The 20,320-nt window shown below is 43.4% G+C and overlaps 1 protein-coding gene and 1 non-coding gene across 2 annotated transcripts; one reads left to right on the top strand and one right to left on the bottom strand.

Moving 5' to 3' along the window:
- Positions 1-2,307: 2,307 nt before the first annotated feature.
- Trnas-aga lies at positions 2,308-2,389 on the bottom strand. Its single transcript has one exon. It is a non-coding gene; the product is annotated as a tRNA-Ser (tRNA).
- A 2,697-nt stretch (positions 2,390-5,086) lies between these two features.
- LOC6587389 lies at positions 5,087-12,153 on the top strand. Its single transcript, XM_002013828.2, has 7 exons — positions 5,087-5,461; positions 6,167-6,368; positions 10,502-10,655; positions 10,720-10,928; positions 10,996-11,129; positions 11,237-11,489; positions 11,672-12,153. The coding sequence occupies exons 2-7, from the start codon at positions 6,323-6,325 to the stop codon at positions 11,773-11,775; spliced, it is 900 nt and encodes a 299-aa protein (XP_002013864.1). The 5' UTR covers positions 5,087-5,461; positions 6,167-6,322; the 3' UTR covers positions 11,776-12,153.
- The last annotated feature ends 8,167 nt before the right edge of the window (positions 12,154-20,320 follow it).

The raw sequence follows: 20,320 nt of genomic DNA, 5'->3' as shown, positions 1-20,320 counted from the left end.
TTTTGTCTGCTGCTGTCACATTGCGCATACGCAGCGTTGGCGGGTCGTGTGCATCTGAGCCGCCAATTTGTGGGGCACATTAAAATGCAGTTAGCCACGGGTCAGAGTCAGAGTCAGAACCAACAACCAAATGGCAAATGTTAATGTTCAGCTATTGCCGGGCATTAGCTGCTTATGAGTTTTGCTTAGCGAAATTCGCATTTATGGCCGTGTTGCAAATGAACATGCAAATGCGCGTTTTATTATGGACATTTTATTATTGTGCCAAAATGTGCCATTAAATACATCAGGTGGTCGTGTTTTTGTGCGTCTGCTCTCGGGGTTGTGGTAGTGGTAGTGGGGTCCCATTGCGGTTTTGTGCACGGCCATTTATATGCCAAAAAATGTATTTTCAACATGACAGCGGCAACAAAAAATCAATTTGTAAATGTTTTTGGAGTCGCAGCGAGACAGACAGCCCCGACCGGGAAGGGAACTTTCACAATTCGCACAACTCTTTGCTGCGCAGCGCGGCGCGGCTTCTGTTTCTTGTTGTTGGGGCTGTGGCAATTGCCGCTGCATATTTTCAGTTATTGCTGGCAGAGCGAAATGCACGAAAAACTGCCAAGTGACCCCATTGGCAGCTGCAGTGTCCTATCCTGTCCGTTTTGTAATTAGCGCTCGGTGCGACTCTGTTCTGCTGCTGCTGTTGGCACTCGGGGAGTTTCTGACCCCAATTACTTTGTCACCATTTCAATTTGCAATTTCAGCCATTAACTAGTTACACTCAATGCAATTAAACTTGCACTTTTCCAGTGGCACCAGCAGCAGGAGCAGCAGGAGCAGCAGCAGCAAGGCAGCAAGGTAGCACCCTGCAAGAAACGCGCTAAACTTGCCACGCCCCCTGACATCGGAATGATGTCAGCAGTTGCAGCCACCGCATAGTGTTGTCCCTGATGCCGATGATGGTGCTGTTGTGCGAGTATCTGTATTCCAATCTGCGGTTGTTGTGTGGCACAGAGTGAAAGTGCCCGCCACTGCCATTCGGCACACCTATACATATTACGAGTACACACACACACACACACACACACACATACAAACACTCAGGGAAGTCCTCGTCGTCCAGCTGCATGTGCGTTCCATTGGAATAATTTGAAATTGGAAAAAACATTCTCTTTTTTCCATCTTCTCATTGAGTTAATTGCAAATTGGATGAAATTGTAATTTTACACTTCATTTGATTCAATTCATGGCTGATTGACAATTTAGTTTTTCATTAAGGTAGTTCTTCAGGGGGCTTCGGCTTCAAGGATGAGCCAAGAAATTGTGGCCAAATATGACGGCTCCCTGATTGCAGGGAACCCATGAAGCTGAAGAACGGAAAGTATGTCAATGTGCTGGGCTCCAGCGACGGGGAATGGGCAGAGATACAAGAAAAGCCCTCAATTTTATCCAAAGACTCGCCTGGAGAATGATCAGCTTCGAATATATTTACACATTTATTCAACAGAATATTCAAATTTAGACCCTAGACCACAAATGGCATAAACAAACCGCAAAACTCAACAAAATGGAAAACTGTGTTCTTGTAGGCCAAACACGGATTCCAAACTTGCAACAGATAGTGTACTTTTGTTTGCAACAAAATTTGAGCGTTAAATTCTTTCCAATCGAGAAGGCATTAAACTGTGAAAATGCTATCGTTCTGCATATTTGAACTTTGCAGTTCCATGTCAGGTAAAACATGGCTGCAATAACTTGACAGGTGTAAATTATGATTCACTGATTTTAACTTCGGTACGATTTATGCTCATCATAATTTTGTAAAAACAAACTGCTCGCTGTAAGAGTATAAATTGAGTGTGAAACCGGTTAGGTCAATAAATAAGTGGCATCCTTAGTCTCTTTTCGTGGGCTGCAGCCCACGGAGCCCACCATGGAACACTCTACAAGGGCATACTCATTGTAATTGAATAAAAAATCAGCAATTAAATTGCCCGTAAACAACATTTGACTCGGATCCGATTCAATTGAGTCGAATGTCAACAAACAGAGGCTGATTGCATCGCAAACACTTATTTGACTGCAGCTGGTAGCGAGCCTTAATGCCGCACCTCAGTTACTCGAAACAACAGTTACCTGGTTGATCGGATTAAATTTATTATGTGAAAGCCCGACACCTTTGTCCCTCATGTACATCGGCAAACTAACATTCACAAAGCTCGTACCAGAATCAAGTACCAGTATCTCAATATTTCACAAAGTATAAACGATAAGTGATCGAAATAGCCAGAAAGAATCTGTAAAAAAAGAAGGATATCGAACCGCAGCCGGTAGGATTCGAACCTACGCTCCCAGAGGGAATCTGATTTCTAGTCAGACGCCTTAACCGCTCGGCCACGGCTGCTTCTGTAACATTCGCCCACGAAATCTATTGAAAATGCCTCTACCTATGGTAAGTCTAATCTATAAATAAATCAAAATATTTAGCAAAAGCTTCCAAGAAATATTTATAAAATATTGTTATCTGAACAGATAAGTTTTTTTTGATAAGTATTTAATTGTTGTTGCTTTCTAAACTTATCGATCAGACATGGCATCGAATATCTTTTTAAATAGTTTATATACTGGATCTGAATCTAAAAACATGTTTTTGCAGAAAATTTGGGAATATTGGAATATTATTATTACTAAATGAATAAATAATAATATAATTTCAAACGACATCAGCAAGAAATCGAAGTGAGCGCCAGTGACCAAACGTTTTATGGGATTTTTTTTCACAGAGCAAAAAATGTATCAGTCGGGGATGGGATTTTTCACTAGCAAGCAGCTATTGAGATTTTCCGCAGATTGGGAGGCAAATAAAACCAGTTTACGGACTTTCAGATGCCAAACAAGACGACGTTTGGCTTAAAGTCGGGCATCTCGTTGTAAGAGTGATTTTCGGCGAATCTACTAGATGTGCAAGTTCATAAATAATCGTACTACTGGTCCTATTTTGGGTATCGGTGAACTCTCAAGGAGGAGAGACTTGGCATTCTACGGCGTGACTTTAAGCTTACAATCAAGCCAGAATCATAATTTCTTAAATTTTCGGAATCAAAAGAAGCTTTATAGTGACTCACAACACTGTTTCTTTAGTTCTACTTCAAGCTATATAAAAATAAATCAATAAATGATACTTTCTTGCAGAAATGTCAGCAAACCGTTTATAAAATCATGTTTCTCTTCCTTTTTATCCGCATTCCTCTCACCATTAGGGTTCTGTAAAGAAAATAACTTTATCACAGCATATACTGGGAATGGGCTAATCAATTATTGAAGACTGTGGTCGGGAATGTGCGCCTGAATTTGGTTCATGGTAAAATCTGCGTATGCATGGCATGCATTACGCAAACGCTACGGCGCGCCGTGTGGTAACACGTTATAAACAAAAGTCATAAAGCAAACTTAAAGTTATGAATTTTTCAAATTCCTGATTTATATGTAGGGAAAGTTTTTTACATCCTTCCCCCCTCCCACACACACACGCAGAGGAATCTTTGCGTGTGTGTAAGTGCAGCCCGAAAGAAGTTGACATTTTTTTCGGTGTTTCCTCTGCATTTTTGGCAAGTTTTCCATCTTTTTTTTAGCATGGCATAAAGTTGGAGTTGTCACGTGACTTGAGAACAGAGACGAGGGAAGCTCACATAAAATAAATAGCAGCCAGATAGAGGCGACTCCTGGCAGCAGGTAGCTGCATATAATGCCTTGGCATGTGCTTGATGTGGTGTGAAAAGCGCCGGAAATGGTATTTACAGCAGACTAACTTCCTGTTTAGCCGGCAAAGGAAAGTAAAAGAAAGCGTAGGTAGCATATGCTCGGGTGCACGTTGTCTTTGTTTTAATATTCATATTTGAGCATCAAAAATTATTCGTGGAAATTAAGTTGCATTCTAAACAGGGTGGTTGGAGGGGTCCATTCAGTGGAGAAGAGTGAAATAGCGTTACGGAGAGATGAGACAACGAGCAACGAAGTGAGCTTAAAAGGGACAGCAACGAAAATGCTTTGAATTTAAAATCTGCAATTTTCTGTTGATTGCCGCACCCAGGAGCAGCAGCAGAAGCAGCAGCAGCAGTGGCAGTGGCAGCAAAGTGCAGTTATACTGTAGCATACAACAACAACCTCAAAGTGTTGGCGGTTGGTAACTGGCGAGTGGAGAATGGAGGAGGAGCTGGAGCTGGAGCAGCAGCGGCAACATCATCACAACTTTTGCGTAAAATTCCAGTCATGTGTCCCTAACAAATCCCTGCATTATTCATGAAATGATAAGATGACTTTGTGCTGCCGTCGTCGTCGGTCCTGCTCCTGCTCCGGCTCCGGCTCCACCCGCACTCCCTACTGTTGCTGCTGCTGCTGTCTTCTATCTTCCAGCTCTGCACGTAATATTTTTACATGCAGCTGCAGTCCGGACAGTCGGACAGCCGGACAATCTGCCCTGGTTGTTGTCTGCATTTAACTACCAGGGATATCCGTTAACTATAAAACTTGACGCAGACAGCAGCACGAAAGGTGCCAGGCACGCCGCTCAAAGGCAGGTGGGAAAAGTTATCCTGCTATTGGCCAGCCTATATGAATATGTTAATGTTTAGCAGAAAGGAGAGCCCGATTCCTAACCCTGAACAATCGGGGGGGACTCCACTTTATAGCAGGATGGCTGATAACAGCTGTTTGCTCTGACAGCAGCAGCTACTGTTAAGGGTTATAAGAGCGCTGTTAAGGCCTATACAGCGCTGTTAGAGCCAAAGGTATTCTCCAAAAGGCCAAGCGACAAAGCTACAGAGTCGCTGTTGCTGCTGTGGCGCAGCATCCTCTCTTCGACTCTCTTTGCTGGTGCTCTTGCGAGAAAGGCGTCCTGTAACAGGACTCCCAGCGGTCGTGTAAACGAGCGTCGAGAGGACGACCCGAGGCCACGAAGTCTTCAGCCGCAGCAGCAGCAGCACTGCTGAACGATGACGATGCTGATGCTCCCGAGGACTGTGGGCCGCACATCGCGTGCTCGCAGCTTCAGTTAGTTCGGAAGCCTGAAGCCGCGCGGAGATACCCTGGACAGTGCTGCGTTGTCGCCCGTTTTGTGGTCAATAAAAAAAAAACAATAATTATTAAGACATGAAAGCGCTCAGGACTAGTCCGCACTCTGTGAGAGAAAACAAAATAAACTTTAAATAAACCGTGGGAAAGAACATTCCTCATAACTCGCGAAATGTCAATTAGTGCTTGCAGTAGCTAAAATTCGAGTCTCTCTGAAAACCATAACCAGATCCGCACTTTTTCCGAGCCAAAATCAAAGTTTAGCAACGGAAAAATATCCTTTACTGACGGACAAACTGAACTGGCAACTTCCGCTTCCGCCGAGTGCTTCAACTTCAGTTTAATGTTAACTCTGGCAAAACCAAATTGACAAGAAGGAAATAAAGCAAGAGACCTAACAAAAAAGGTACTGAGACCAAGGACCAAAGTGAGGGTCGCTAAAGGAAGGAGTGCCAGTGGCAGTGGCAGTGGCAGGTGGCAGATGGCAGGATGGCTTATTCAAATATTAAACACATGGATTCGTTTGAATTTGGCATTTAAATTATTTAAGTTGACAAACACATACATATGTACAGACTACATACATTTAGAGACTTCGGATCGGATGCTTGGGCGTCTGCCACGCCCACTCGTCTGCCGCTGGACCATGTTTTCCGTGTGTCTCTTCTGTACTTTGTCTGTATGTCTGTGTTTGTGTTTGTGTCTGCCCTTCTGTACGAGCATTGCCTCCGTTTCGTTCCTCTCTGTTCCTTTCCCTTTCATGCGAGTACGTACTTCCTGTCTCCAGCTTCGAGTCCTGCCCTGGATCCTGCTCCTCGAGCTGCTTCCTCTTCTTCTCTCTAATGTTTGTTATTTATTTATAACGGCACTGGCAGAGCGTATCCTTTGAACTTTTCTGCATGAGTTTGTCGCTCCGTTTACTTATTTATATTTCATTCTCCACTTTCTTCGCCCCGTCTTCGCTTCGATTTCGATTTGGTTATCTTCTTTTTTTATGCTCGTATATCCTTTGACACGGGGTTCAATTAGTAGCGCCACCCATTGCCCTCCGCTTGTATCTGTTCGATTCTAGCTCTGTGTTTTTGTTCTGTTTTTTCAATTCCAACAAAAGGATCCGGTGAAACATATCGTAGAGCTTTGTCATCGGCCAGAAAGAAAAACTACATAAATCAACGACACTGCCAAAGCCAAGGGCAACAATAACTGGACGAAGCAATTAATTTTATTCAAACATTCAGCGGCGCCGCTCCGGCAGGAAGGACGAAAAATGGATTACGGCTGGCTGCTGTTTCTGTTCATCGCGCATTTAATTGGTAAGTTTTTTGTCTCTGTTTTTCTTTTCATTCGAAATTGTTGTCACCTGTCTGTTGTCGCTTTTCTCGCTGCTCTCCGATGATGTTTTTTCCGCGACTCGTGGCGTTCTGTGCGGCTGTTCCTGCTGTTTGCTTGGTTAATGACGCGGTTTCTGGGATTACGGAGCGTGTGTGTAGTGCGTTCCACTGCTCTCCATCGCCTGCTTCCATCAAATCCTTCTCGCTTTCAGTCGCATTATTTGTGTTATTATAATTGTTATTGCTGTTGGGCCGAACAGCAACCGCAAATCAATATTGGTAAAGTTTTCGCTTCTGGCCAGATTTCCGTCACAACCGCCCTGCCCTCCCGACCTTCGGGCTGTTTTAATGACTTTGCCATAATTTCCACGGCTCCTGGTGGCTGTGGTGCCGCTGCTATTGCAGTTGCACTTTTCACTTGCCACTTGGCTGGCTCGTGGGTTCGGCAGCCTTCATCCCTTTTGGCATTTGGTAATTTCTGCTGCCACAACTTTTGCCTCCGCTCATTCTGCAGCGTCTGCTCCTGCTGCTGCTGCACATCTTGAGTGCAGTTTAAACTTAAATTGTATTTTTGAAATGTTCGCAATTAGGCAGACTGCCAAAGGCATCCTCCGTCTTCCCCTTCCTCTTCCTCTCACTCTCCCCCTCCGTCTCTTGAATTGCCAATGGCAGTGGGGCAATTAATTTGCAGCGCATTAAATGAGCTGACGCTCTTCGCTCCTCTGCTTATACTTCACACAACGCGAACTAGAACTAGCAATGGCACGAGTACTCCTCCGTTTGCGCGATGGTAAAGTTCACTGCAATGCACTTGGTACTTGTACTCGTACTCGTACTCGTACTCGTAATCGTAAATTGGGAAAAGAAAAAGGAAATGGCCACAGCAGGTTTTCACTTTGTTTGATTGTTCCCCGTTACAGAATTTAAACTGTGGCATTGATTTTACGAGAGGCTTTACATATATGTATGTTTCCTTTTCCGACATAGTGTAAGTCCTTTCAAATAAAAACACAATTGAAATATAAGCTGTAATGTATTTTTAATGCACAAAAGTATTAAAAACAATCGCATTTAAGAGATTGATAGAGTAGATAGAGGAAATAGATAGGGGAATAAATTTAATAATATTTTAAATACATGAAATATTTAAATTACCCCCCAAATAAATTAAATAAATTGAGTTTTTGTGGTTTGAATGCTTTTCCAATTAATTTTTTATATACTTTAGTTACCAATAAAAGAATTTTTGGTTGTCTAATGAACTGAAACTCATTTTTGGAAACTTTTCGCCACCCACTGATCGGGTATATGAAAAGTTTCAGTTCACCTGCGAGACCGCATCTCCTCTCCGTCTGTGGCTGACACATTTTCCTTACACACCTCCGAGCACATTCATTCGAGGGATTCCTGAAATCCAGGACATTCACACAAAGAACTCCCACACAGAGGCAGACGGAGCAAGGGGTAGCAGAGCGGAAGACAGAGAGTGGGTGAGAAGGAGTGGTCTGTAACTTTTCAATTTCTAAGGAATACCACAGCTGGACCCTCCCCAGAAATACTTATTACGAGTGTTTGCCATGTGCTAGCTCCTTTGGGCAACAATTTAGCCTGCCTAATGGAATTAAAGATTGTCCATTGTGCCGTTTCAATGTACGATGTCGCCGTGGCTACAAAGCATATATAACAAATAACAAATAGCTTAGTCCTCTTTATTTTGCATTGAAAATTAGTTGCCCACTTGGATCCTCTTCTATTTCCACTCACTATGGCACCCCCAGTCGGACCCCAATTATTTTAAGATGCAACTGCGTTCTGCTATCGTCCGAAAACACTCTGCTTATTTGTTATTTAGTTATATATTTCCTCTTTTTTTAATACTTTGTGGATTCTTGTAGAGGGATATGACTTCTAATCAAATGATTATACATATATGCACATGAGCTGGCCACAAAGGACAAACTCATTTCTAGTTTTACTTTTAGGTGAAAATGTTCCAGTCTCACAGAAAAAATTCCATGGCAAAAATGTTTCCATAAATGTCTCATCCCGGCGTCTCTAACTGAATTTATCACCAAACTTGGTCAGAGCTGCCCCCTCTCCCCATGGACACCTAGAGAGTATCTAGTCAATCCCAATGCACATACACATGTAAATTTTGTCCTGCGTGGGATGGTACGGGTTTGGTCGGGCTCGGCTCTGGTCTGTGGAGTAAATGCGTTTGCCAGACCAGACACGAATGAAATGTGTAGGTTAATTATCAGCAAAGTTTTCATGTGCTGAGGTGTAAATATATCTATGTTTGTATCTGCATCTCTGTACATCCGTACACGTCCCAACCCCTGTGTGTGGTTAGCCGAGCTGGGAAAGGGCTTAGCACACAAACACACCAGGCCAAAACCGAAGGGGGTTGCCGTTGCCGTTGCCTTGCCCCAAAACAAATGGAAGAGGAAGGATTAAAGTTCTCATTAGTTTTGGTTGATTTAAAAGCAGTTTCGGACTGGGGCTTACGACTGCTCACGCAAGCAAAACTTGCTAATGAATTCCATCAATTTTCCACACGCCGGCCAAAGTATTTCGGTATGGAAATCAATTTAGGCAAAGTATTTAAATCCATATACTATGGGCTCATGTATGTGTTATTGGTAAGTTAAGTGTTTTCTTGTATTCTATTTAGCTTAAAGGTGCAAATAGCTGGGATTTTGTTACTTAACCTTACACTTCCAACTGATTTAACTGAATGCCTATTCAAATAAATATCTTTATCAAAAGAGTGTACGCTGAGGGATACTATTCAAAGAAAAGGTTTTTTAATTGTGTCTTTAACACAAAAAAGTTACGCTATATAATAGATTATATGCGTAATATATAAGAAATCATTCAGTCGAAACTTTACTCAATTTATTTCTAACGAGTTCTTCTTCGAAAATATAATTTGGTATTCGAAATAAGGATACATTTACATACATGAGTATCTATCCTGACATTTACTTTATCTTTGAACTTTGGTCCCCGGTCCGAGTCTGTCATCCTGCAGCGAACGCATTCCTCGGCTCATGTTAAATTTATATTTTGAAACACAGAAGCCGAGTCGTTTGACAGTTGGTTTGTTCGCATTTCTTATCAGTTCTCGGTCCCCGTCCACCACCCACTGAAGTTTATTCAGCTTGTAGACAGGCTTATCGCTGGCCAGCACTGCCCCCTGAGTGGGTCCTGGTCCTGCCATAACTATCGTACATATGCCAGTTACATATGGCCCCGTATCCCATATCCATTGCATTTTGTTGCGCTTAGTCCACTTCCTCTCTCCCTCTTTCTTCATCTCTCCGTCCATCTCTTTCTGCTGCAGTGGCACACCCTGCTACCTGGCCAACTAACTGTTTTGCATATTCATATCATGAAATTTCAAATTTATTCGATGTCTCATGTGCCAGAGGATGGCAAGCCCATGCAAAAATTTGTAAACCATAGCCCATCGCATATCCCATCGCCCCCTGTATTGCAGGTCAGTAACCTACGTGAATTAAAAATTACTCATCCCCAAACGCCCCCAACCACAAACCGACCAACATTCCCGTGTGTTGTGCATCGCACATCCCTATGTTTTAGACACCAAATTTTGTCATTGGCCTGTGGCCGGGTTCCTGTGTCCGATGCCGATGCCCGATGCCCAGAGGATGCAGGAGCCTCTAGTTTTGAGCCTGTTTATGTTGCATGTTACGGTGCCATGCACCTGCGGCCCACCCCAGAATCGATTACAGGAAATAGATCGGGATCCCTGCAATCGGGCACTGCTTTAATCATTTTGTTTCAGTAACAAAGCTTTTGTATTTTGTTTAGTATTGCATTTGAATGAACAGAACCATCGTTATCTCGTTTCATTGAAATTCTTCTTGTTTAAGCACTTTTAGAGCTTAAGATAGAGCTCGAAATAGGGCTGGTGTTTAGGAACAGTATTTAAAGCCACGTTGGCTAGGGCTCAATCCTTGAGTAACAATTTCAATATGGAACTTTTCTAAAACTTTAAACCAATATTCTTTCTATTTGATATTTAATTATTATTAAATAACACAAAACCATAAGAATGACCCCGTTTTTTGCCCGTTTCTTTACTTCAGGTTATTCAAGCGTCTCGGCCCTGTTTGTTACGGACATAAGTGTGCCAGAAATAGTAGACTTTCGGGACAACGTGACGCTCTCCTGCAGCTATGACATGCGAGGACACACCCTGAACTCTGTCAAATGGTATAAGGATCACGAGGAGTTCTTCAGGTACTGTCAATGGCGAAATCTGCTTGCATGAACATCGTTTTCATTGGCTCTTTCCCGCGATCAGGTATTCTCCGCTGGCTAGTCCGATCTATATGACCTTTGGCGTGCCCGGCCTGCAAGTGCTCGACGGCAAGTATCTGTGCAACGAGTCCAGCTGCAGATTGGACCTAAGCCTTCAGGGTGCCCGGTCGACGGGCTTGTACAAGTGCGAGGTCAGCGGCGATGCACCGCACTTCAAGCTGGCGGACAAGGCAGACAACATGACGGTGGCAGGTGGGCACACGCCGAATAGCACTTTTCCATTTGTCCCCCTGCTAATTTCTGGCTTCCATTAACACAGCCCTGCCCCAGAGCGACCCGCTAATCGAGAGCTTCAACTCGATGTACCGCATGGAGGAGTTCCTGAGCGCCACATGCTCCTCGGACTACTCCAGCCTACCCACCCGGCTCACCTGGTACATCAACGGCGAGCAGGTTAGTGTGCCTAGTCCACGATCCCCCGTCTCTTGTACCTGTCCCCATCCCTGTCCTTGTCGCCCAAGCCATGCTATTGTTCTACCTCGATTTCCCGCTTATTGCAGCCTCTGCTGGGCGAGCTGCAGCCCACCATCGACACCAGCATCCCGGCTCACGACTATGTGCTGCGTCGCCAGCGGCTGCAGGTGCACTTTTATCTGCAGGGACAGCGCTTCTACCAGGCTGGAAAAATCCTCGAGCTGAAGTGCGTCGCGGAAATTGAGAATTATCCGGAGCTGCGGCGGGAAACGTCACTCAGTGCCTCACTTTCGCAGTTCGATAATTTGAACAATCAAATGCTGATACATGCGGGCACCAGTAAGTGCCAAACCCCCCTTACTTCCACCTTTTCCGGTTCGGTTTTTGGTATTGGTTGTGCACCAATTTAGCATTTCGTTTCGTTTGCCTCGGTTTCGTTTCGTTTCAATGCAATTAACTAACCGCCGTGACATTTCCTCTGGCTTATTTGTCTTTTCCTTCCTTTTTCTCCCGACTTGCAGATTCTGGGTCCGCACAAAGGAGCCGCGCCTGGGCCACGACCTCGCTAATTTCCGCCTGGCTGGTGACACTTTTTCTCGCACTGTGCTTTCGACGCCCCTCATGAACGGGCTCCAAATTGCTCAGGGGATCGGAGGCGGAGTTGGAGTGGGAGTTGGAACGGGTTGCGCCTCGTACTCGTTGGGCGACTTTGTCAACTATATCATCACGTTAGTTAGTTAGTCAGTCAGCTAGTCACTTAGTTAGTTAGTTAGTTAGGGTAACACACAAAGGTAAGACCGCAAACTAGTCAATAGGCAAAGCTTTCGGGTGTAAATAGGGTTGAAGTTGGAGTTGGAGTTGAAGTCGTGTTGAAGTTTACAATTTTTAGAGTGTGCCAAATATTCACAGTCAAACGAAATCAGGTTGAAGATTAATGCAATTCAAGAAACTTCATTTCACGTGAATTTAATTCATCTATTGTTTAAGTATACGACAGATAAGAAGTGATCTATTTTCAGTAATACAGTATGGTCTTCGAGCCAATTGAATTCATTTTTGGTGAGGAAAAACATACACATATTGCTTATCGATAAATTTGATAAATTTCACGTGGTGGTGTGGACCTTGTACACGAATGTTTTCAAGTTGATTAGCTGAACAAACACGAAAGGGGAAACTTAAACAAAAAAAAGAATACGACCTGCCTGATATTCCGATACTATCCTGAATAATGTCACTCGCCAGCGAAGCGATCGAATTTATATCGAATGTATGTATATAGATGTAATTTTTTCCGTTCGTTGCTTGGCAATTGAATGACAAACACATGCGTTTGTAGAGCACATTGAACACTTTTCGAGTACTATATTTATCCGCACACCACGAGTATTTGTCCGACGCGACCGTGACGCCAAGTGGATGGGTCATGGGTTATGGGCTACGGGCTACGGGAATACACAACCCACATATGAAACACATATTATGCATATGAAACATAATAAAAATATATGAATTACATACAAAAAAGATGGAATTAATGGAATAACATGAGATTTTATCAGTGAGAAATATGCAGATGCTGTAAAAATCATTATAATTAAGTCTAGCATAAATATGCTGTAAATACAATTTTAAACATTCAAAACAGAGGACAAACAACTATAAATCATGTCATAAAGCCAGACTCCTACAAAATACGTACATAAATATGTACATATGTATGTGTGTATGGGTATATGTACATATGTAGGTGTTTGAATGTATCTCGGCCTGTCCTTGCGGCGTCCAGCCATAACGAGTGCCAACTAAACCAAATCGCAGCACATAGTAAGTTTCATTTGGCTGAGCGACTACAAATATAAACTAAATGCTAACCACGGGTCGATGTCCTCTCGTTACCATAAACAGCAACAACAAATGAAAGATATTTTCCACTGAGAGTGGGACAGAAAAAAGGGAATGCATACTCAGGCTACATTTAACAAAAAACAAAGAGAAACCAAAACCAAATAAAATAATTCAGTATAACTTGATATACATACTTAACGAAATGAAGCCTGAAAATTTTTGAAATCACTTTTGTTAATAAATATCCAATTAAAATAAAGCTCTGAGCAGAGTGTGTGCTGAAAAAAGTGTGCAGAAAATTAAACATAAATGTATAAATTAATTTACCTACTCATTCGCACGTCTTTCGGTTGTAAAGAATAAAACACACACAAATCAGAAATAACGAATAACGAATAACGACTAATGATAATGTATTGTACATATATAAGAGCATTTGTTTCCGTTTTTTATTTGCCGTACGGCCATTAAATTGTGTAAAATATTTCAAAGGGCAGACTGCTTCATGGAAGGCGAGAAGGCGGGAGAATCGCATTTAATTTTTTTTGTTCTCTTGCTGTTCATGAAAAATTCAAATAAATAAGATAAATAAATAATTCAATTTATGGATTCAAATGCGTTTATTCAGACTACATATCGCTAATCTGCAGCATTACAGACAGGTCGACGCAGTTCCATTTCCCTATGCGGTCGTGTGAGTTTTAATTGAAAGCTATGTCCCTGTCCCGACCAGTGGTGGTGGTCTGCAGACAATACATATGGTCAATATGTGCATCGGCCCGCTTTCACTGAGGCCTGGAGCTATAAGCCTTTAATAAGAGGATTTCCAAAGTTTGCCCCCGAAAGCCGGCAATAGATTTTGAGGTTCGGCAGTGTGATGTGTGCTGACAGAACATTTCTTTGTCTATGGCTTTGTGGTTCACCTGTGTGGAAAAAGAGATAATTTGAGGTGAGGCGCCATTGAAGAGCAGAAGAGGTCAACGTCTCTTCTCAAAAGTTCCAAGGGACTTGTTACTGCGAAACACAATAGAATTGTATTAAATTCTCTGAAAACTTCCTCACACCCCTGGCAGTGATGGAATGTATAGTACTCGTTTAATTTGAAATAATAACTTGTTTAACTACGCAAATTTGCACAATTAATTATGCTAATGAGGCTCGGCACAGCCGAAACCGAAAGCCGGGCCAAAAAGGCAACGGACAGCCGAAAGCCGAGAGAGCTTAAACAATAAAAAGGGTTAAATAATTAATTTCAATGCTGCTGCAATTAGTTGCCACTAAATGTTGCATGAGTTCTGTCCAAAAGATAGGCGCCATGACGAACACGAAAAGGGCGACGAAGACTCCGTCAGCGCGGACAACCAGAAGATGACGAGAAGACAGAATGAAGAAAAAACACAAGAAAAAAATATAGCTGACAAGGGCCAGGACCACTTAATGAGCCCGGACCCCAGCGAGAGCCGGACCTTCGAGCTAATCAAATTAGCTGGCCATGGACTTTTGATCAAGAATGCGCCACTTTTGAAATTTTCGCTCCATTTCGCGCGGCGCCACATGGCGTATGCGTAATTTATGTGATTTTAATTAGCAGGACAACGCCTGCGTCTGTTGGCTGCTGGCTGTCGTTTGCCTGCCCGTACCCCTGCCCCCGAATACATGCATGACTTATGACGCCTAGCTGTCACATTCATGATTCGGCAAGTACACTTAATTGAAATTAATTCTGCATTATTTTCTTCTGATTTTCTTGTGACTTTCTGGTGTTTATTTCCAGCCTGAGCCTCAGCCTCAGCCTGAGCCTAAGCCCGCCAGTCGGCATGGAATTTCAAACATTTTCAATTAAAAAAAGGAATGGCAGACGCAGACAGAGCGCATGCCAAGTCGAAGTCGAAGTTCCGCTGGGGGAGACGCATCCCGGAGTTGAGTTGCGTCTAAGTTACCGAAAAGAGATCCAAAATAAAGTGAAGTGAATTTTTCGCGCTTTGGCATTTGTCAAAGTTTCCCCCGACTCGCTGCTCGAGTGTCCTTCTGCTCGAGTTTTTTGCTGCTGATGCCGTTGCCGTTGCTGCAGTCGTCGCCTGTTTGCTTTTCATTAAAATCCATTAAAATGCTGCAAATCAAATTAAAAGTTTCAACTTTTCTTATTCCTCTCCCCCGCTCCCCGCTGGCAGCTAAGCAGTCATCTGGCAGTTGGCAGTTGGCATCATTGTCAGAGCCGCCGCCATCGTCGTTTACGGCTCCCCCAAACTTCGATGGGTCCGCGATCGGTCCGGCAGTGGGGGACTTCCAGTATCCTGCTCTTCATTTGCATACCCAACATTTTCAAGTGACAATTGCAAGTCTTTTGCCCACCCCTGCGTTCCCTATGATGTCTCTGTTTCTGCTATAATGCAGAAATTACTTTTTAATTTCATTGTTAATTCGTTGAATTTGTGCTTGGCCTCAGGGAGCAGTCGGCGGTCATTGTTTATTAATTACAGCCGGAACAACTCATCGATAACAAATATTGAGATCCAACCGAATCTGTTATGACCCGTTGACCTATTGAGCGCTACGTGACCCACAATGACTCATTTGTATGTGGCCGGGCGGCAACCTCATCGAGCCGCATGCCACGCATACCAATCAGTTGTTGACACAAATACAAATGCCGTCAGCTCCCAGTTGCTTATTCCCAAATTGATATGCAAACAGCAGCAGCCCCTGCAGAGGTCTCAGCAGCAGCCTCATCCTCATCTCCAGTCCCATCCCCAGTTCCATCCCCATCCACAGTCCCATCCACAACCCTAGGATGGTCGGAAGTCTGCCTCACCTCCTGAACAAAATACTACTGTCGGGGCAGAGATTTCAATTCTGATTCAAGGCTGTATAGGATAGTCAGAACTGGTTAAGTCTAAACACGGAATGGTAGTTGGTTCAGGATTAGTAAATATTTAAGGGAAAGTTTCCGTACAGTCTGTATTTTGGATAGTTCCCTTTTGCCCAATATTAGATATTCAGAGCGTCTAAAATCCAATGAACAAAGCTAGTTTAAATGCATTTAAGACAACCAGAAATGTTCTAAATTCTTTTAAAATATCGCTTAAATATAGTAGGAGATGGAAAGAATGATGAAAAATAGTACAAAACTTCAAGTTTGGGTCGGTATATGTTAGGCATATCCACTCTATCGACACATACTAAAAGCCATATGAAAAGTCGTACATTTTTTTAATCCATATGTATATTCTTGTGGGTATTCGCTCTGATGATGCCGAGTTAAAGCTATAAAAGTGCACAAAGTGACAAAATCAACATTTTTTAATTAAAAAAAAAGCGGAAAAATATAAACATTCATACATATGTGTGATTGATTTCAATGTGAATATCATTGGTTTTGTTTCTTAAATTTATTAGTATTTTATTTAAATTTTGTTTTGTTTATTTGTTAAAGAATTTTTTATTGTCATTAGCGAATGAAATATGACTTATGTCATATATCCATGGATAAATTTTCTCATTTCTAAATTTATCAGAATAATCTTAAAAAAATTGTTTTTTTTCGGTGTCCATGTTAAATATTAAGGGTGTGTTTAATAATTGTATAATCACAAAGGCATAAACTTCAATTAACCGTTTCTATGTACAGTTTATTGTCTAGCTGAAATGTAGAAAATTTGAAAATGTTATCCCAATTTGAAAAAGAATTCCATGTCGCATTGAGTTGTTTCCCAACTAAAGATATCCCATTTACCCTGCTCACCTTGAGTAAAACTTTTCAACGGTTTGGCCACGTTTGGGGGGTAATTGAATATAGCGGCTTCATCCATTTATGTAAATACGTGTATATTGTTTAGTTGAATTATTTTCCGCCTTTTTGCACATTTTTATTTTGCCGATATTATTTCCATGGCTCATTCTCATCCCATTCTCGTTGTCTGTAACCAGATTCCGGCTTCCTCCCCTGCTTTCTCCTTGCTTGGCCGCACATGAGTTTTTATAGTTTTTCATTATTTGCATAGGGCTTATCTCTGGGGAGAATTAGTATAAAGGAGGATTCCAGAACAGCGAGAGAAGTTAAGGAGCAGGGCCACGGCCACGTGGGACTGGGTTCAGGTCCGGAGCGAGGAGCCAGGGGCCAGGGGCCAGGGTCCCGGTTCGGGCAGCAGGAGCCAAAAGTAACAACCGTCGATTGTTGCGGCGTCTGTCGCACCTGCACCTGTAGGGTGCGTGCCTCTCCCTGCGCCTCTTCCCGTTGAGTGGCTTTCGCTTTGGCCTGGCAAAAATGGAAATTTGCTACCGCTTATTTATTTTTTCTTTCCCAGTTTCCCCGGCTCCGAGCTCCCAGCTCCCCAGCCATTCTGATCCCAGCTCCCTGCGTGTGCCGCTGCTTGGCTTGTGCAAACGAAGCATGAACTGGGAGCGTAATTCAAGCGGAAAATTGTCGCGCAACGGCGCGTCGTTTTCCCATCTTCCCGTTGACGCAGTCCCGTGCTATACGTATACGTATTCCCAGCCCAGCGCCAGCACCGGTCCCGGCACACGGTGCACTGAGCTATGTAAACGGCACACGGCTCTACGAGTTAACAATGTTTTAGACCTGGTCTCTGCTGTTGCTGTTTCTGCCGCTGCTGTTACCGTTGTACGCGTAGTTGTCGCGTTGTTAATATTCTCGGCTTGCACGCCCCTTAAAATTGACGCACATTAGGGGGTCGTGGTCCAAACCGGAGACTAGAGCTCAGGCTCAGGCTCAGCCTCAGCCTCAACCTGTGCCATGTCCAGGCACAAGGCTCTTGTTTCGTTTTGAACAGCCAACCAATTGGAATGTTTGATCAGGCATTGCATTTTGCTCATCATTTCCATCCATTTCCTTTCGCCAGCCGCCACATCAGAAGGAGATCCAGGCGACCGCAATTGAAACTCGCGGTCTGCCCCTGCCCCTGTCCCCAGTCCCCAGTCCCAGCCGATTTTCTCGGTTTCCTATTGCCGATTGCCGGCTGCCGGCTACTGATGCCGGGCTCGCCGCAAATCGTGTTAGCCACGCCATTAGCAATAGCTTGCAGAGAACCTGGTCCTGGCCACACAACAACAACAATAACAAAAGCAACACCAACACCATCATCAAGGAGCGGACATGCAATTGAGCAGGACTCCAGTTCAATCCTGTCCCACTCTGGCCGGGCTCCTAATGTGCGCGCTCCAATGGCCGTAAACCAATTCAAAAGCATATTTGCATGCGCTGATAGACCGTGGACCGCAGGGAGGGAGTGCGATGTGCCGGGATCGGGTGGCTATGGCTGAGGAGGAGATTGAATGTATCGAGTGGTTGGAGGGCCTTGAAATATAATATTTAGCCAAAGGCGAGTGAGTTAGAAGGCTCAACCGAGCCAAAGGCTTTGTGTCGGGCCAAATCGCTTGAAATTGAGCGCACGCAAGTCCTGAAATGCTTCGCTGCCGATGTCTCCTGTGCCACCACCATTGAGTAGCATCGCCCCACTCACTGATGCCGTGCCTATGTCACCGATGAAGATGCCAATCCTAGTACCAGTGGCAATGGTAGTACCGATTCCAATGCCGATGCCTTTGCACCATGTGCGAGCCATAACAATGTGGAAAATTGTTTCCTGTATCAATTTCACACATTAAGGAAGCAATTCGATTTTATCGCTTCCTCATGACTACACGTTCAATTATTGAAGAGTTTACGTTTGCCTTCGGCCTTGCCCTCCATTGGAGGAACCAAATGGAGGGCATGGCCTTCCTCTTCCTGCAACACCCAGCATAGAGCCGTAAGTAGTCGCTGTTAGCCCCTTTGCCAAAAAGCATTTTGCATACATTTGTCCGTCTGTCTCGAGTACGTTTATGTATGCATGTTAGTGTGTGTGTGTGTGTGTGTGTGTGTGTGGGGGCACTGGCAATCGTCCTCGGATTGGAGGTAATTCTTTTCAATTGTTGTCTTACAGGGCGTTTTACAAGCCATTTTCTGCTCTTTGCTGTGGGCTTGTCGGTGAGGCTCAGCTGGTTTTAGGTGTCACCTGACCTTTGATTTGCTTTGCATTTTGTTTGCTTGATTAATCAGTGTGTGTTTGCCTTGTAAGTGATTATGTTTTGTTATGTAATATTTAAAATTTGTATTGGATTATCAGGCTTGCAACTTAATTACACCAAAATAATTTCAATCTAAAAATCGGAGTTCTCACGCACAACCAACAAACTTAGCAACTTAGGTCCACTTCGGGAGATCAGTAAATAATTTACCAGCACTGTGGTGCACTTTGAAAACATAAGACCTGAGCAAAAAAATTTCTCCCAAACTTTAAACAATTTGTCTTTTGGAGTATATGTAAATGGAACAGTTCATTCGAAGATTCCTTTGTGGCGTGGCATGGCGTGGCGAGTGTTGAAGCCAAACCAAATCAGCCGGAGGGAGCCTTGAACTTTCTGCGCTGCGGCATCGGCACGCACGGAGACAATATCCATGTACGATACAGTGTAATGCGCGCATATAAAATGATGGCAAACATTTACAAATGTATTGCGACTATAAACATTTTATACAAAACCAAAAGAACAGAACAAAAATGAGAAGCAGGGGAAGAGGGAGGGAAGCAAGAAACGAAAATCGAAATCTAATAAAAATTTCCATTTTTCTATGCGCAGTTAACTTTATGCGACAGTTAGGCGTGCATGTGTGTGTGTGTGTGTGTGCGTGTGCAAAGTGTTAAGTGCACACGCACACACGCGCATGCCGACCGGACAGGACAGCAGGCGAAGGGGAAAACTTTTGTTTCTGTGTTGCAAAGGAACCAGCCGGCCCCTCCCCACTCACCCCTTCCATATGATCCCGTCGGATCATAAAGGCGCAGTAGGCACGCACCAGCGTCAATTTGAGGCACAGTGGGGCGAGGATATCGGTAAAGTGGAGTGGTTTTTGGATGAGTGGAGCAGTGCAAGGATGGGAATAGTGAGGGGTATGGTAACGAAAAAAATTCTTGGAATGTAAAACGACATTTCTCAAATAATAATGGTAGGGCTACTGTTGATGTTAAGGAAAAGTATACATGGAATGAGAAGTATTTGAAAAATAAATCTCCGCAAGTGATGAAGAGTAGAGTTGGAAGAAATTAAGATGGGGCGAGTAAAAATGTTCAGCTCTTTGTAACTGAAAACTTATTTGATTATCGAGAATTGAAAAAGTAAAGAGGTCAGAAAGAATAAATGAAATGAGGTTGGTAAAAAGTTTAGGAATAATCATTAACCAGGTGCAGGTACAAGACAGGTGCATTTCCCAGCTACCGTCACTCATCTATATATCCGTTGATCTCTTGTAATTATCTCATATC

The sequence above is a fragment of the Drosophila persimilis genome, unplaced genomic scaffold, assembly GCF_003286085.1.
Source record: "Drosophila persimilis strain 14011-0111.01,24,50 unplaced genomic scaffold, DperRS2 tig00000000-arrow-pilon, whole genome shotgun sequence".
NCBI classification, from domain to species: domain Eukaryota; kingdom Metazoa; phylum Arthropoda; class Insecta; order Diptera; family Drosophilidae; genus Drosophila; species Drosophila persimilis.
Note: the sequence above shows the minus strand (reverse complement) of the source record. Positions and strands in the feature narration are given on the sequence as shown.